The following is an 18,859-nucleotide window of genomic DNA, read 5'->3' as shown; positions in this document are numbered from 1 at the left end:
AGGACTACCTGTACTTAATGTATGCTATTCCTATCAATATTGAGGTACCATCTGTTAGTGATGGTATCTGATGGCAGTATTTACATTTTTAATGTTAGAACGACTCAAGTAGTGCAGGATCGCGAGATGTGGAGAGACCTGAATGGATATCATCATCATGTAACTTATTGTCTGGGCACAGAATTTTCAGCATATGGGATATAGCCCTGTTTAAAGAGTCCTTTTTAATGTCTTACACTCCCAAAGTTTACCAAATCTTATGTTTCTTATCCTTGGTATCTATTTTTCTCTTTCATTTTTAAATGTTTTTAGCAATTTGTAAACCATCTAGAGTCCTGGGAATCAGGCGGCATATAAATGTCAAGAAATTATTATGGTTGGTCACACAGCTAGATGTGTAGACTGGATTTGGCACTTTCACCTATTGAGTCCTTCCCAAGGATCTGGGATAAGCAGATGGGTTTTTGTTTTGTTTTTTTGGCTAATATTAAAAGTTACATCACAGGGGCTAAACTGTTAAAGCTGCCTTTTGCAATCGACCAATGGTGATTTTGTCGGCGCTGATGCTGTTCAAGTGGTGCTTTGGGTCTTTTAGGACTGCACCCAAGGTGTACATCAGCATTGGTACTGTCTCTGCTTTCTTTTACCTCAGTCATTCTATTCGCATGACTGGAGAGGGTCAGGCCATGTCCTCCTTTGGGGTATTGACACTGCATTGCTATGAGGGTGCATGGGCAGGAAAGGACAGAAACAGGAAAGGGCTGTTATCTTTGGCAGCTGTGAACAAACCCTTCTGTTTGAAAAGGTGACATGCTGCGCTCCGTTTTGGCAACCTTGATTGCTCCTTAAGTGCAACACATGCTGTTTGATCACCATTTGGTAAAGTCCGTGGAGGCTGTTTTAAATCGGGCTTCCCTCTCCTTGCTTTTCTCTCTTCACAAATGTATATCCTCCACATGAAGCGCTGTGACACTCTAGACCAGGGGTAGGCAACCTTGTCTCTTTTATGACTCGTGGACTTCAACTCCCAGAATTCCTGAGCCAGCTGGCTCAGGAATTCTGGGAGTTGAAGTCCACGAGTCATAAAAGAGACAAGGTTGCCTATCTTTGCTCTAGACTCTAGAGGTCATGTTTGTGATATAGGTAGTCCTCAACGTACAACCACAATTGAGCCCAAAATTTATGTTGCTAAGTGAGAAAGTATGTGAGTTTTGCTTCATTTTATGACTTTTCTCACCACGTTTGTTAAGTGAATCACTGCAGTTGTTAAGTTAGTAACACAGTAGTTAAGTGAATCTGGCTTCCCCATTGACTTTGCTTGTCTGAAGGTTCCAAATGGAGATCATACGGCCCCGGGACACTGCCACCGTCATATGAACCAGTTGTCAAGCATCCGAATGTACATCACATGTTCATGGGGATGCTGCAGTGGTCATAAGTGTGAAAAATTGTCATCTTTTTCAGTGCCGTTGTAACGTCGAAAGGTCGCTAAATGGAACTGTTGTAAGTCGAGGACCACCTGTCCTTTGTGTCCTTTCAGACTCCTGCCATTGCCCACAATCACGTGTGATGTACATTCTTGATCATATCACGTCACTCATTCTCTTTACAAAATAAGCTTTTGGTGGGACGGGTGGTCTATTAGTGGCACATAAAAGAGTGTCGCACTCATGTTAGCATTCAGATGTCCAAAAAAACCTGCTGAGTTTGCTGCTTCTGGCCTTTGTGTGGGAAGGAAGCAGTTCCACGAGAGGGTAGTGTTGAGCTATATTTAAGCTTTTCAGTGTTAATGAATGCATTTTAAGGACTATCTTGGCTGAGTAGAAACAGCACAAAAATCACGCTTGGATCTGCTTCCTTCTGCCTTTCTTGCCCTTTCTCTTTCATTCCCTCTCCTGAAAATTCAACTACAGTGAGGTGTTGATCTGAAGAGGATCCTGAGTACAAATTAGGAAACAATTCGCACATTAACCCTACTCAGAACTTGTGACTCTTTGCGTGTATATTCTTGCTTAAATATATCTTTGTTCTGATACTTTATGGAGTGTCAGAACCTCTCCAGATTTGAACACAACCGAATCCTGAAGCTAAGGGCTGAATGGAAGGTATCCACATCTTACTTACTTTACTGTGAATGGCAAAAATGAGTGAACTGGTTTTGTATAGAAGAAACTGATTTTTCTGTACTAATTTGCAAAATGAGGTCATTGCCCTTCCATAGATGGCTGAAAGTAATGTAACTTGCATCAGTTTGATGGTGGGATGACAGCCAAAGAAATGGTAAAGCAATTCCAGGCTTTTTATTGTTCTATTTTAGAATAGATTTTTATAAGATAAGCTGGATCAGTAAATGAAATGCACTTTGCAGGAAGGGCTGAAAAGTGCAAGTCAACCCTTTTTGAAAGAATGTGGATCTGACTGGTCCATTCTTTTAGTGAAGTTATGACCGTGAATATAAAATGTGAGCATTTAATACATTTTTTAAAAAGCTGCAATCCCATATCTATGTACCTGGGAGATAACACCTCTGATTTAGTAGGACGTATATGGCATTCACTAACGGCATTGCTCTGATCTACCTTAGCATATCATTTACATGTGAATAAAATAACACCAGAGGAGAAAAGCATTCTGCACTATAAGATAATGCACATATGTCCCAGCCCTACTTAACCAAAAGTGGTAACTAATTTAGCGAGATAAAGCAGTTCGTTCCAAAGTTGACACCTGTCACTCATAGATAATGTAGCAGTGTGACAAATTCATAGTTTGGAATGGGCTGACATACCCCCTAAAGCATATCTAAATGACCCCATGCTGAAAGGCCTGAATGAATGGAATGTAGCTTTTGTTTCCCAACAAATCCTCTCCCGTGTAATCCCATTTATGCAATCGCACAATTGTTGCAAACTAGACGGCCTTTCATTCTGCCAGGAGTCATTAGGAAGATGGGTTTGCCCGCTAGATCAGTTCTGATTTGCTGGCTAGTCCTGAAATGGCAGAAATGGAACCCTGGACAAAGCAACTATCTCTTTCTTCAAAGAAGATGGTTTTCTGTTGTCCTTTGTTTTCTACAAAAAAACAGGGAGAAAACAAACAAAAGATCAAGTGAGGCTGCCTATCAACACCCAACCAGGTGGCCCAGATGGCATCTCTCCAAGTACCATCTCTGCAATATACTTTGAATGTGTGCTCAAACACAACAAGTGGATATTAAGCAGCTAGTTCAGTTAGTCTATGAAATATAGAACATTTTCTGTGGTTGCCTTCCAGTGCTCTTTTTTTCATATTAAAAACAAGATCTATTTGATAGCTAATTGTTTGATTTCATTCTTGCCTTAATAAAAGAGCTTCTTATTAAAAACTTCCCCATGTTCAAGACTGCTTGGTTTCCTGCCTGAAACTTGGAAAGGAAACTTGGCTTCCTGCCTGAGTAGGGGGTTGGACTAGAAGACCTCCAAGGTCCCTTCCAACTCTGTTATTCTGTGACTCCCCCACACAGCTGCCTTTTGTTTCAGGGTTGGCAGATAGTTTCTTGAGTTCTGCATTTCTAAATTTGGGGCAGGGAATTGCAAAGTATCTGTCTTTCCAATTTTCTCCTTTTGTGCTGAACTGGAGAAATGGGTCCTTGGCTAAGAACTCAACTGAATAGACTGGAAGGATCCAGGATGAATATTAGAAAATCTTAGATGAAGGAGTCTGCAGTGCTCTCTGAGCTTGGTTGTTTTCTTACTGATGTTTCATTACCCAACCAGGTAACTCATCGGCCTGTGAGATTTTACATTATCTTCCCTCTCCCATTTAAAACAAATGGTATTAAAAATAACTCTTTCTGCCTCTTTGTTTTTCAGGGGTGTCAAACTCAATTTCATTGAGGGCCGCATCAGCATTGCGGTTGCCCTCGGGGGACCGGGTGGGTGCGGCCTACTGGGTGGGTGTGGATGGAGTGGGTGTGGCCTACTGGGCAGGCATGGCCAGCTCTACATCGTTCGCGTCAAGGGTGCGTGTGGGGGCCTGGGCAGGAGTGGGACAGATCTGAGGGTCTCTGGCAGAAGGGGGTGGGACTGGGGCAAGCGCCAAGGCATGGCCCATTTCTTCATTCCTCACAAAGGGTGACACCTCCCCAGCATGTACCCAGGGGGCGGGGGCGACACAGCAGGGGCTGGTTCCTCGCTGTTTCTAGACGGCCTAGTGGAGCTAAGACTGAATGTGTTTCAGCATAGATGGCCACCACAAAATTGTACAATGGCTCCCACCTGGCCTGAGCCAGGGCCAAGGCAGTGGGGGCCATTCCCTCACTGTTTCCAGGATGGCTTCGCGGGCCACATGAAACCACTTCGAGGGCCACATGCGGCCTCCGGGCCTTGTGTTTGACATGTCTGTTTTAGGACATGGTGGAAAATTGAAGTCAATATTCTGGACAGTCTATGAATGAAGCAGACCTGTAGGAAAGGCTCCCATATGTGAATACAGATAGACTTCGCTTAACAGCTGTCCTGTTTAATGGCCATTCAAAATTATGAAGGCACTGAAAAAGTAAATTTACAATCAGTTCTCACATTTATGACTGTCACATCCTATCTATGCTCATGTGATTGACATTAGGGCACTTTGCAACTGGCAGGCATTTATCCTTATTGCGGTGTCCCATGGTCACATAACTGTTTCTTTGCACATTTCACATTCTGGCTTCTGACAAGCAGAATCAATGGAGAAGCAGGCAGTAAAATCACATGGCCCAGTAATGTGGTGTCTCATTTAATGACTTGCATTGATTTGCTTCACAACATCTGATGTTTCACTTGGTGACTGAGTCACTTAGTGGCAAAGTTGCTGGTCCTAATTGTTGTCGCTAAGTGAGGACTATGTAATTTGAGCATTCTTTAGCAGAAACCTTGTTTGTAACCATACGTATGGACGAAAGTGTTGCAGTGAGGACAAAGGCTCTTGCCTAAATGAGGAACTCTCTGAAAATATTTGAAGCTTTCACATGAGTGGTTTTGGTACCACTCTTTTTTCAGAGTACCATGTTTCCCCGAAAATAAGACCAGATTTTATTTTATTTTTTGCCTCCAAAAGAGGCACCAGGTCTTATTTTCGGGGTAGGCCTTACCTCACCTCCGGCACCAACAGCCCACCTAGCCGGTCCACTTCTTCTGGGGCCGAAGTTCTGCAGCTGCATTCGGGCCTGCATTTTGCAGTCAGGCCTTTCCAGAAGGCCTAAGCAACTGAGTACCAAGCTATGGATTCAATCCATAGCTTGGTGCTCGGCTGCTGAGGTCTTGCAGAACCAAGCTATGGATTGAATCCATAGCTTGGTTCTTGGCTGCACAGGCCTTCCGGAAAGCCCTGTGACTGAGAAATGCAGGCCTGGCTGCAGAAGAGGCCTCAGAAGAAGAAGTGGGCTGGCAAGGAGAGACCTGGCTGCAAGGTAAGCGGGTGCAGGGTGGGAGGGGCAGCTCCACACCTCCACCCCCGCCCTAGCTTGATTTTTAGATGTGTGCCTCGCCCCAAAACTAGGGCTTATTTTTGGGATAGGGCTTATATTAGGCCCACCCCCAAAAATCAAGCTAGGGCTTATTGTTGGTGTAGGCCTTACTTTCGGAAAACACAGTAGTAGTGGAGTTAATTGTCATGCTCAGTGTCCCAAGATTGCATTCTCCTTTGAAACTAGTAGGTGGAGATGTCCTTTCCAAAGTCTAAGGCTCTTCTAAGGCATTTAAGGCTACACAGAGAAACTTGTTTAACATTCCTGCATCAAAGTTACTAGGCCTGCCATGTTCTGCCACACCGATCAATCCAATCTTAAAAAGCAACAGAAAATGGAGTATTAGGTATATTTTAGTGAAAAGGACAACAAATTTCAATGTTTTAAGATACTCCCAAGGTTTTCTAAATAAAATAAAGTTTTTAAAAATTATATTAGATTTAGTCACAACATGATTACGTCCAGAACAGCTGTTTCAACACATCTGGTGAGCGCTAAGTCAAGTCGGGTGCTATTTGTCCAGAATGCGTATTTGCCAAAGTGAAAAGCACATGGCTAGGAAATAAATAAATAAAAAGGGATGATTCAGTGAGTCATGATGTTTTGACCCAGTTGTCTGTGCCACATGAACTGACCCTGGTGTTTACTTTCCTTCTGAATCTGCAATGGGCTTTTAGGTTTTGCAGACATTGGCAACATAGGCTTGAGGGTACATTATATATCCTTGTTTCCAGATATTTGAAGTGGTAGGATTCAGGTTTGGAAGTCAGGAATCTGGGTTATAAGGGCTACCTTTAAATACATGGAAGAAAGGCTGCTTAATCAAGTCTTTTAGTGCAGGGGCCCTCAGCCCCTGGGCTATGGACCGCCACCAGTCCATGACATGTTAGAAACCGGTCCACGCAAACAAGCGAAGCCCCGTCCACAGGATGCAGGTAGCACACAAAACCACGCCCCCCTCCAGTCCACGGAAAAACCTCTCTCCACAGAACTGGTCCCTGGTGCCCAAAAGTTTTCATGTAAGCAATGTGGCTATTGTCTATTTGGGGTTTGCAATAAAAAAGTTAAATCAGATTTTTTGCTAGTGACTTAAACTGATGGTAGTAACCTAAACTGATGCTGCTTGAGCAATGGGAATGCTTAAAATTTTGCCCTTGGGTTACTGTAGCATGTACTGCATGTGACAGCATTTTTTTTTTCAGGAAAGCAAACAAAAATAACTTCTAAGACAGTTAAAAGACGTCAGAGTTTACAAGATAGATCACACTTCCGGATTAAATTTCACAACTGCAAATATAGCTTCTGTAACTTACTAAAATGTATGCTCCAAATGCGTTGCAGTCTTTGGGATACCGGTAGTCCTCAATTTACAACTCTTTATTCAGTGACCATTTGAAGTTGCAACGGGACCCTGGGTCACCTTTTGCAACCTTCCGACAAGCAAAGTCAATAGGGATGCCAGGTTCACTTTACAAACGAGTTACTAACGTTAACGACTGAAGTGATTCACTTAAACCAGGGTAGTAAGAAAGGTCGTAAAACGGAGCAATACTCATTTAACAACTGTCTCTCTTGGGCTCAATTGTGGTTGCAAGTCAAGGACTACCTGTATGACCTAAATCTAGTCAAGCACGTTGCAGGCTTTGGGAGAGATTTAGGGAGGTCCAAAACTGAAAAACAGGACTTTGCTGAAGTGTACATAAACAAGCTGCAGCCAATGGTGCTCTAGGTCCTGTACTCACTTGGTCCCTCAAGAACCACTTCCCTCTACAACCACTTGTAGAATACCACAGTTCCTGCCTACCTGGTTCCGTTCAGTAACAGGTTTGAGTTGAGGAGATTCTGTGGCTGACCTCCACCCTCTTCGAAGGCTTGGGGTTGGGTGCCTGTCATGACATAAGCCTAATGACAGCCGATGTTAAGGCCATCTTATGCTAATGAGCTATTTTTGTTTGCCGTCTTATGCTAATGAGCTATTTTTGTTGGGTGGCAAGGCAAGGACAATGACTGGCCGGGAGGCATAAAGTCCAACCCAGCCTGTTGTTTACCTGGAACTGTAGATCTTTGAAACTGGCATAATATTCCCCCGTGAGCCTTTAAAAAAAGAAATCTCTGCATTAAGCTATTTATGTCACAAAGTGGTTACTGAGCATCAACTCGGGGGATGTTTCTGGACTGTCTGATTTAGAGAGCACAGTTCCGTTCTTGCTGCTAAGCGGCTTTTATCTAAAAATATCAAGGGCCAACTTGGCTACTGGTAATTGGTCCTCTGCAGATTTCAATCTTCTCTACATTCTCCACCATGACCTAAAAGCGGAGGGCAGAATTGCACGCCACAAAAAGGCAGGTGCCTCCTGCAAGAGCCAGCCACCTCTCTTCTTCCTCCCTCCCTCCTTCCCATTACTATTCTGTTTGAACTGAGACAAGGAAAAGAAAAACAAAGCCTTGTTTGAATCATTCCCTTTTTTAAAAAAATGAATTCATTTATTTATTGTACTTAAAAGATTTTAAGTTACACAGAGTGCCTGATGAGACACGGTTGCCAGGAATACAGAGCAGGAGTGTGGAAAAACCGTACTCAAACCACAATGATTAAAATCCAGCATTTATAGCCATACATTCAGAAGATGGCGATATATTTATATATCAAGCTTTTTTACACTATAGAACCCTGTTTCGTGGTAAAAATAATAATTCTATTGTACTATTTTCATATAATATCTAACAATAAACACACATAATAAAATCAATATCTGGGGATAGCATATATTTTGCTTCTTAAGATCCATAGCTTCAAATAAATCCATAGTTTCAAATAAATATTTTCCCTTATGTTAAATTCCCTTGGGCTTTAAGGTTGTCATTTGCAGTGTTTCATCACACACCTCTTTATTGACCCAGTGAAGTGGTCCTTCCAATGAAATCCATAGGGTATTTGCTTGGGAAAAGTCTACTGGCTTTAAGAACAGAGATGCAATGACTTATTCCAGCCCAAATTCTGGATTAATATAATTATATATGTGCGTATATGTGTATGTATGTATGTATGATTTCAACAGGGATGCAAGCAGTTTTATTCAAACTAAAACCTCAGCGATATTTGGGGATTGCCCATGGAAGCTTTTCAGAAAATCTCTTTAGTTTTTAAAGATTTTTTTATTTGATTCAGCAAGGCAATTAAAAAACAACTGTCTATAGATTGTCTTGGCATGAAAAATGTAGCCAAACAACATCTTAGACCTATTTCTTAAATTAGTTAACATTAATCCTAGACTTTGGATGTCAGGTATTGCAATTGATGCGAAGTAAATTCTTCTCTGCTTATTACTCCAGTGTAATGATGCACAGGATTATGACCTACGGTAGCACTGAGTTAATCAACAATAATAATCCATATATTTTGAAACGTTAGAGCAGTGGGAACTGGTTCAAACTCATTATAGCATTTCAAAGGGCCTCATTAACAAGTGCTACACACACTCTCCAGGTGCAGAATATCTCCTGTTCGGTTTCTGTCGTGCTGTTTAAAGGATGTCAGATCGTGTTTGCCCTCCCAGGTAAACTAGACAGGAAACACAGCTACATGAACTAATTCTACTTTATTGTAAGGCTGCGTTAACAGAATCTTGCAAGCCTGAGAATACAAGCATCCTGTCGCCACATTTAACGGCTTGATCCGTTAGGGCGGGTCCTTCCTAAGTTTCTTTCTCTGACCGTTAAACCACTGGGGGCTCCTGACTCTCTTCTCTGACAGTTTCCTAGGCAGCATCTCTTTCCCTCATCCCCCTAGGTCAGCCACACGATAGATCACAAACACCCTTCCTTAGGAATACTAGGTGTGACTCAATATCTCTTACGTAAATTGTTGGTGGGAATAATATGAGCTACAGTTCTTCTTTCATTAATGTTTCTTAACGGCTTGAGGAAGAGCAAAGATCCTAGGCAAAAGGAGTGGGAGAACTTGCATGCCCTGAAGAATTTAACTGAATACCTCAAGCTAATTTCCAGGAAAAAAACAACTGCTTGGAATTCCTAAGGGCAGGTTGCACTCATCATGCTTCTTTATTACCACTGGACACTGAGAACTCTCTTCCCAGAATTTCACTAAAGAAATGCATATTTTCCTTTTGATTAAAAAAAGGCCTAGGTAAAACACAATAAATTCATGATATTGCCATTACTGGGTAACAACGTGCCCCTCTCTCAACATTGGGGGAGCACCAAGTTAGAAGCTCGGCAAGTGTTTCCTTCACCAAAGCTGACCTCTCATCGAAGCACTGGCCTAAGCCATGTCTGCTTAGCTTCTCAGATCAGCCAAAGATGGTCACTTAATTCTGGATTAAAACCAAGGAGGTGGTGGCAAATATTTAATCAGATAAATATGCAGCAGGAGGTAAATAACTGTGGGGCCAGAGTTTGCATGCCTCTATTATCTCTATGACAGTTGTGTATCTGGGCAATAGATGTACCAGTTTTAAGTCCCCACCCGACTGTTTGATTTCAGGACTTTTAGTTCTTCAGGAAAACATGCCTGAAACAGCTAAAGATATGAAAGCCATAGAAAACAAGCAATGGAAGGAACAGCATTTAATGAAGGACAGTTCTCCTACATGGAGACTCTAGCAATATGTTGGAGCTGTTTGTTCCTGTAAAGGGTTTCTGCCTCTTCCAAATGCCAGTGTTCCTTTCGGAAGAACCACCCACCCCATAGCTTCCTGCACAGTTGTCTCCACAAATGGTGTTTTTTTTTGCAAAGCTCACTGATTTGCCAATGTGCCATGTTTCTCCAGCCATCCTTTCTATGACATGCAGCCCACATTCTTAGTCATCACCATCCTCTTACTTCTGAAGTTTCTCCTGGTCGCGTGTGAATTTTCATCCATAAGAAATTAAAGCCTTTGGCTTCTGGCCACGGAAACTACTTATATTTTGCACATTTTTTATTGTAGGCATAAATGTGCAGCAATACTCAACAGAACTATTGAATAAAAACAATGTGTGTGTATAGGTGTGTGTGTGGGGGGTATATCTATATACCTATAGCTATAGTAACATATTCATTAATAAATGTGGTTCTTTCATCAGCAAAGGGGGCTCTTGAAAAGCTATCTTGCTCCATTAGTCCTGTCTAGCTAAAAACTGCCAGCATTACCTCACAGAGAAAAACCTGTGAGCAAAATCTAGGGTTTTCTTACTGGTTCATTGCCTTAAATAAGAATTCTACATGAGTAAAAAGTTATTTGAAGGTCTTGAGAATATAAATGGGGTTGACCAAGTCATGCCAGGATTCAAATTGTTTAAAGATGTCCCAAAGAGTTTTCATCTCTGACATTTGTGGCTGTAGTAAAAGAAGCCTAATTGGATGCTAGTTCCATTAGTTCTTTAAATCCTAGCCTAAATATTTATATACAACATAATGATACTTCTTTTGTGCATTCGGACAGATGTTGAGGGAGAAAAGGATCAAGATAAATCTTAAAGATCAGGGGAAAAAATTAGCATGCATATGATGAGGTTGCATTTAAAATACACTGCCAGTAAGAAGAAGGCATATAGTTTCAGGTTCTGGGTCTTATGACGAATAGAGAATCCTTTTCTTTATTAACCATGGCTGCCCTAGGCTTCACATTAAGCAAGTCAGCATTTGCTTAAGCATGGATTAGGCTGGATTTGCACAAACACAATAAGCTATAAACCATGGCTGATTTCATGGTAAGCCAAAACCAGATAAAACTCATCATAACTCAGTTTTACCAGACATTACAAGAATATCTAAGATCTAAAATTTCCTAGTAGGTCGGTTGAATATCTACATGAGGCTGCTGGGGAGCTTATCCATTGGTTTGTCAGTAGGCATCTTCAGAGTGCTGGTGATTCTCAGTTGTACATCTCAAATCTCCAGACAACTATAGGTGCCGATTATCACCTATCTCTTTATGGCATAAAGGTTGATTATTTGAGAGGCCATCCTTCTTCTGTAGTGTCCACCTGTCTTACACAATCAGACAGCATGCCATCAATTAGATAACATCACCTGAAAAGACACATTGTGTCTACCCTGTGGAACAAGGTTCCCCTAGAACAGTGGTTCTCAACCTTTTTAATGCCGCGACCCCCAACCGGTCGTAAGTCGAGGACTAAACCGGTCGTAAGTCGAGGACTAAACCGGTCATAAGTCGAGGACTTTCCCTGTCCGGGAGTGCCGCGCATGTGTGGTTCCGCCCCCTGCGCCAGCCGAGGCGTAGCTGGCAAGCGGCAGAGACGGAGCAGGCTGACCACCAGCTGGCCCAGCTCAAGGGAGGTAAGGCACCCGCCGGAAAAGAGGGAAAAAAATGGCGGACAGCCTTGCTTGGCGACCCCCGTGAAATGGTCGATCGACCCCAAATGGGGTCGTGACCCATAGGTTGAGAACCGCTGCCCTAGAAATTTGTATGTCCCCACTCTGACACTACTGGAAGAAGTATTTAAATCCAGGTCTGTGCCCCAGGCCTTGGATTGGAGTGGTTGTGGACCCCTTTCTGAGACGTTCATTCAGATGAGGCTGAAGTTCTTTTTCTGGACATCTGTAGGATCTCTGTATTATTGTATTTTTAATTGTTTCATGTAATAAGATGCCCAAGGTAGTGATGGAGTTATCTTATTCCATAAATCAGTCAACCGGTCAATCAACCAGTCAGTCACTCAACCATTACACCCATCCAAAGAAGAGACGGCAGATTGTTACAATAATTATTGTGGTAACTTTCTTAATTATTTCAACAGCCACAATTTTTTAAAAATAGACATATTTGTTTCACATACACTTGGTTTTTCTAAGAAGTACTAGGTTGCTATCCACATATTTATACATGGAATACAATGGAAGGTTTTTAAAAAGTGCTGTAGAGAACAAAAGTGCAAGTACAAGACAAAGTAGCAAAAACGTTGAAGCAATTTCCCAAAGATGTGAGGTACCAAATTTCTATTATGCGTGGGTGACCTAATACGTGATGAACACTGGTGATGCGTGATTCATAGGAATTGTACTACATTTTAACAAGATCAAGAATATAGCACAGACAACTGCTGCATGTTGTTTGCAGACAGTTGCTGTTTCAGCCATTCTAGTTAATGCAAGGTCATAGAAACACCAAACCTCTTTTGGTCTTGTATGATACTGGAAATGCTGCTCTTCCTGACGTTTCTAGAGGAGCAGAACAGAATTTTATTTGTTGATCTAACAGTCAGAGCTGCATTCAACATTTTGCAGCAGCCCTGGAAAATTCTAATTTCAGTTCAGCAATTCCACTTTCCCACACATTTCGAAAGCTTTACAAACAATAAAAATGGAACCGCAAAGCTTTGCAAGTAACAAAAGAAAATAAACCCACAGAATACATTCAGTTTTGCCTCTGCACCCATCACACAGCAGTTTTAAAATTCTATTTTCAAAGCTTCATAGCCTCTTAGGGATGACAAAGCAAACACATTTGTGAAAACAGCATTTAAAATGGTTTAGTATTATTACAGTATTGCTGCACTTAGTAGCTGTAGAAGAGACATCAAATCCTTACATGAAGGTTTTCTCAGTAAGCATCTCCGATGTCTTACAATCAGGCTATATTTAGAGAGAACAAACTGCAGAACAACAGAGGTCTTTCCAGCAAGCCCTAACCAGTCAGCAAATATCTGTAAGGCAAAAAGCTTACAGATGAAGGCAGGCAGGAACATCGCTCGATTTTCTGATCCCTCATGATGTGCAACTTATTTTACAAACTGCTGAAAAGGATTATACATGTGGCAATACAAAACCTCTCCCATCTGATCTGGGAAAGTTCCTTTTCTTCTATACACAGTCATAGGTTACAGCAATACATTGTCATCTGAAAATACAAAATATGTGAAAATATTTGAATTTTAATCCACTGGGGATGTTTTAACTGTAAATTTGTCTTTTATCTTTGTGAGCTATTGAGGATAGGTGACAATAGATAGATAGATAGATAGATAGATAGATAGATAGATAGATAGATAGATAGATAGATAGATAGATAAGATAAGATAAGATAAGATAAGATAAGATAAGATAAGATAAGATATAGATGATCGATAATAAATAAATCTCATCCTAATAATTTGTGAGTAATGTTACCGGAGCTACCATGATAACCTTGTTGGTTACCATTTCTCAGATACTGGAAAGCCAACACAGCTTGCATTAACTCAGTTCTAAAATTCTTCATGAGTCTCAAATGTGTGACGTACAAACTGCGTCATTCCACAACCTTCTCTTATTTGTCATATTGCTTCTGCTGTCGGTGCTGGATAACTCTTCTATCAGCTTAAAATGAATATGTACAATCCTAAATAGGAATTGCTGTTTCCAAAGAGAGATAATATTCTTTCTATTTATAGATGCAGCTCTCTCTTTTTGATATACATATATATGTTTTTTTTATATATATATATATATATTACAGATAGATTGAAAAACGAGCATGGAACTAGATCCTAAACAGAGCCCATGCAAGAAGCTAAATATACTCATAAACAACAGATGTATCATACCTCCAACGAATAAGCTTCTTGGAGCATATTTAAAGTTGTGAGTTTTCACTCTGCGTGTCATTTTTGTTCGGTGGCAGCTACTGCATCGGTTGCATTTGTCCATGTGTGATTTCAGTTCCTCTTTTTTTTCTATTGTTTTTAAGTTGGACAGTTCTAAAGATACAATGTGTTTTTCCCCTTCAGTTGTTGTCTGTTTGATTGTTGTTCCCAAAGGAGTATTTCCGTCCTATTAGACTGACACGGGGCACACAATAATCCTGTCTTCCAGAAGGACGCTGACAATCAGGAATATAAAATAGAGCCCGAACATGGTAAAACCTAGGAACTTGTTCATCTTCCATTTGCAGAATGCAATAGAGAGGATGACAAAGAGAAGCATGATGAAGAGAAGAACAATAGCACAGAATAACCCATTGCTGCTCACTTCCACTGGGGAGAAGTTGTTAATTACAGTATAGATGAACCACGGCAGAGGAAGGCTGTTGAAGGGGGAAAAAAAAAAAGCCAATAAAAGCTAGTTTTGCTGCTAATTGAAAGGTGGTGTGATTTATATATAATTGACAACTAGAAGAATCATTACAACATGTCTGCAGCCGATGATATAAAAATGATATTTCTACTTCTAGAAAACAGCAGCATTGAAATGGTCAACTTTCTTATTCTTAGGGGTTATTCTCAGGGATAAACAGTAGTTGATTTCTGGGAGGTAGAAGCATATTTCAATGCAATTTTTATTATGGTGGTTAGGCAACACAATAAAGTCATCTTTGTCGTATGTAAGCAAGGGCAGGAAATATGCAGCCTTTCAGATAATGCAAAATACAATTCCAGCAGCACCATGCAGCTCGGTTTACCTTACCTATACACACACACACACACACACACACACACACCAGGCAGCAAACATGCCTAATATTTATTTATCTTCTTTGCTGCCCATCTTGTCAAGATGACTGTAGTTGACTTACAGTCATTAAATAAAAGTATCATGTAAAACATATAAAATACCATATATAACACTAAGGCAGTGGTTCTCAACCTTTTTAATGCCGCGACCCCAACCAGTCGTAAGTCGAGGACTAAACCAGTCGTAAGTCGAGGACTACCCAACCGGTCGTAAGTCGAGGACTTTCCCTGCCCGGGAGCGCCGCGCATGCGTGGTTCTGCCCCCTGCGCCAGCCGAGGCGTAGCTGGCAAGCGGCAGAGACGGAGCAGGCCGACCACCAGCTGGCCCAGCCCAAGGGAGGCAAGGCACCTGCCGGAAAAGGGGAAAAAAATGGCAAAAAATGACAAAAAAAATGGCGGACAGCCTTGCTTGGTGACCCCCATAAAATGGTTGATCGACCCCAAATGGGGTCCCGACCCACAGGTTGAGAACCACTGCACTAAGGCAATAAATAAAGAGCATAAATTTTAAGTTCAGTTAAAGTTCAATTGATGAAGATGGAGAGGAGAGGAAGAGAGAAAAGTGTGCAAGGGGGAAAGTTGGGTTCTGTCTAATCCATTAACCACCTCCAGGATGCTGCTCCTCCATTGGGGTCCCAGGCCAGTTGGCAGAGTCAGGTCTTCAAGCCCTTTTGGAAGGCCAAAAGAGTGGGTGTGGATCTCATCTCGGGGGAACGTGATATTCCAGAGGGCGGGTGCAATGGCCGAAAAGGCTTTAATTCTCTTTCCTCCTTTTATTTTCCCCACAACAACAACCCTGTGAAGTGGGTTGGGATGAGAGAAAGGTCTCCCAGCTGGCTTTCCTGGCTAAGGCGGGACTAGAACTCATAGTTTCCTGCTTTCTAGCCTTTAACCATTAGACCAAAACTGGTTTCCCCCACTGGACCAAACTGGCTCCTTGCATCCATAACCTGTCCTTAAGATTATCTGACTGAGATGGGTTCAAGCTCTCAGGGTTGATGTAGAATATGGCCATTCCCCCCCCTCCCTCTCCCTCTCTCCAAAGCAAGAAGACTAAAATATGGGATAGCTCTTTCACAATTTGAGAACACTATTCATCTCTGAAACAGAGATGAGGTATAATAGTTTACCATATCTTGATTAACATTTAAATAAATTACTAAGAGTCAGATGAAATAACCCTAGTCAGTATGCCCCCATCTTTAAAGGCCATTTGGGGGCTTACAGCTGATCCTGAATGCAGTCTTAGGTGTACCCAAGGCTTTTTTTCTCATAGAGCGCCCAGAACGGAGTTCCAGCACTTTTTGGATGGAACCTTGTAGGGTAGGCCAGGCGGGTTGTATGACGTGTGTGAGTTCCGGCACCTTTTTTTTTTTTTTTAGAAAAAAAGCACTGGGTGTCCCTCATTACACTCATATAATCCATCTACCATGCTACTTATCATCTGTAAGTGCTTGGATACTGGTGGAATTGCCTGTCTCCAATTGTCTCTGCCATTTGGTAAGAACCAATAAGGCTGGCATGCTTTGGATCCCATCTATTAAGTCGTGTCAACTTGCTCAGTCCAGAAGATGGACTTTCTCTGATGCTGTACTTGAATGACACTCACCCAGGATCTGCAAGTATCTGATCCTGACTATCTTCAAAAGAGTCTTGAAGACCCATCTCTTTCCACAACCACTGAAATAGGAGGCTACATCTTCCCACCACTGACATTAGGTTGCTTTGTGTGTAAATTGTGCTGTTTTCTTCCCATGATGTGACCATTTGCTGGGAGAAGGGGATAGAATGTAATGACCAAAATTCAACCATAGAAAAGAGCAAGGAGCAAGCAGTCTGAACAGATAAGGAGGCCAGTTTTGAAATTAGATAAGGATTGGATGATAGCAACCAGAGATAAGAAAGTTAACTGCTGTACAACAAGCCACGTTTGACTCAGCAACCTAATCTTCAACGAAAGAACAGGTGAGGTAATACATGATGGAATACAACTAGCAGAAAATAAAAGGCAAAGCTGTGTAGGATTCGGTCCAGTTGGGCAGGCTTCCACCAACATCTGCTGAGCACGTTCGTGTCTTCCTCAACTCTGCGCATTAACACTTTTGTAGCTGAGCAAGTGCATAAGAGAGTGAGTTTATATTTCTCAGTGTGTAAAGCTCAAGCAACTGTAATTACTAAAGTTCATGTAGGTTAACAGAGATTCTCAGTATGCTGTGCGTTCCCTTGAGCATTTCCTTATTTCAGTGCCTCCCTGTTAACCAAAGCAATGTGCCTTGAAGCCTTAGCCTTGCCGATTTAATCTTGGGCACCTGAAAGTAAAAGTAAATGAATGAAATATACAAGGAGCTGACAGTAATAGTACTTACCCCACAGTGATATCAAAGATGTTACTTCCTACAGAACTAGAGACTGCCATGTCCCCAAGTCCTTTTCGTGCCACAATGACACTGGTGATTAGGTCAGGGATAGAGGTACCAGCAGCTAAAATGGTCAAGCCCATAATTTCTTCACTGATTCCAATGGTCTCTCCAACCTAAATAGCAAAGGTACAAAATCATTTGCCAAATACAGGTAGACCTCGAGTTACGACCTCAATTGAGCCCAAAATTTCTGTTGCCAAGTGAGACATTTGTTAAGTGAATTTTGCCCCATTTTACAACCTTTCTTGCCACAACCCTGGCTAAGTAAATAGCTGCTTAGTAACCCAGTTGTTACTGGCTTCCCAATGGACTCTGCTTGTCAGAAGGTTGTAAAAGGTGATCATATGACCCTGGGACAATGCAACTGTCATAAATATGAATCAGTTGCCAGGCATCTGAATTTTGATCATGTGACCACGGGGATGCAACGGCCGGGTGTAAAATGGTCATAAGTCACTTTTTTCAGTGCTATTGTAACTTTGGTCGCCAAACAAACTATTGTCAATCGAGAAATATCTGTATAGAAAGACTAGGGATCCCCTGCATAAAGCTATATAAAAATGCTATATTTGCTGTTTCATAATTTACTCATTTTTCATATCCAATGAAATTCTTCCTTAGTCATCTTGTTTCAGTCTCCAATAGTGGCTAACAATTAGTTGGGTTGTTTTACAGAGCCTGCCTATTCTTTGTTGCCGATTTTTCTTTTGTTTTTTTCAAAACTATAGGATTTTTAAAACAGCGTTGCTTTAATGTTAGCTTGTTAAAATAAGTCTAGTTTAATCTAGGCTACTTTTAAGTGCTTTAGTCCAGAAAATCACCATAAATGTCAATATAAAAATAGAATGTAACTGGAACACATTTTGAAAACAAAGGTAATAGTGATATATTAACTCAAATTGCATTATGTTACCAAGGGACAAAGCATTATCAAGAGCATTAAAGTCTTGATCCAGAACCTGAGTGCCTCAACTGAGTGCCTTGTTCATTACTAGGCATGTCAATAGCACTATAACATTGGGCAATTTCAATAATATAAAAGGCTTCAAAAGAAACTTGTTTCTAAGACTTGTATCATTCCCTTCTGAAGTGCCTTTCTGCATTAATTTTATTAGTTTGAAAAGCGGATGGTCCTGAATATGTCAAGACTTGGCTGTCTGAAGGCCTGCTTTCTTTCCAAAAGGGTTGTTTGAAGTTCATCTTGGGAGCCCTTTTCTGACTGTCCCAACTTGAGAGATAAAGAGGGTAAATAAGGAGAAAATAACTCTGATTCTTGTATTAGGTCTCTGAAGAACTCAGCACATTTGGTCTTAACCTGATATCTTCTTCTTATCCTGGCCCATGACTATAACAAATATTTGATTTGATTTCAGCCCTTCTTAGCACTTCTTCCAATTGTCCAAAAATTACGAATTTTTAATTTTATTGTGGTAATGAGATTTCTGACTGTTTTAATGTTTAATTTATGTTTTGGTGACCACGATGTTGAGACTCTAGA

The 18,859-nt window shown here is 41.3% G+C and overlaps 1 protein-coding gene across 1 annotated transcript in view; it reads right to left on the bottom strand.

Annotated features, from left to right (window-relative positions):
- Positions 1–14,264: 14,264 nt before the first annotated feature.
- SLC24A2 (solute carrier family 24 member 2) overlaps positions 14,265–18,859 on the bottom strand; it is a 63,660-nt gene continuing 59,065 nt past the window's right edge. The window contains exons 8-9 of the mRNA XM_015825096.1: positions 17,308–17,474; positions 14,265–14,514 (exon numbers count right to left, since the gene is read on the bottom strand). Coding sequence (XP_015680582.1) covers positions 14,265–14,514; positions 17,308–17,474 — 417 coding nt within the window. The remainder of the gene's footprint in view (positions 14,515–17,307; positions 17,475–18,859) is intronic.

The sequence above is a fragment of the Protobothrops mucrosquamatus genome, unplaced genomic scaffold (genome assembly GCF_001527695.2).
Source record: "Protobothrops mucrosquamatus isolate PMUCROS unplaced genomic scaffold, P.Mucros_1.0 scaffold2481, whole genome shotgun sequence".
Lineage (NCBI taxonomy): Eukaryota > Metazoa > Chordata > Lepidosauria > Squamata > Viperidae > Protobothrops > Protobothrops mucrosquamatus.
This window is presented reverse-complemented; position numbering and strand designations above follow the sequence as displayed.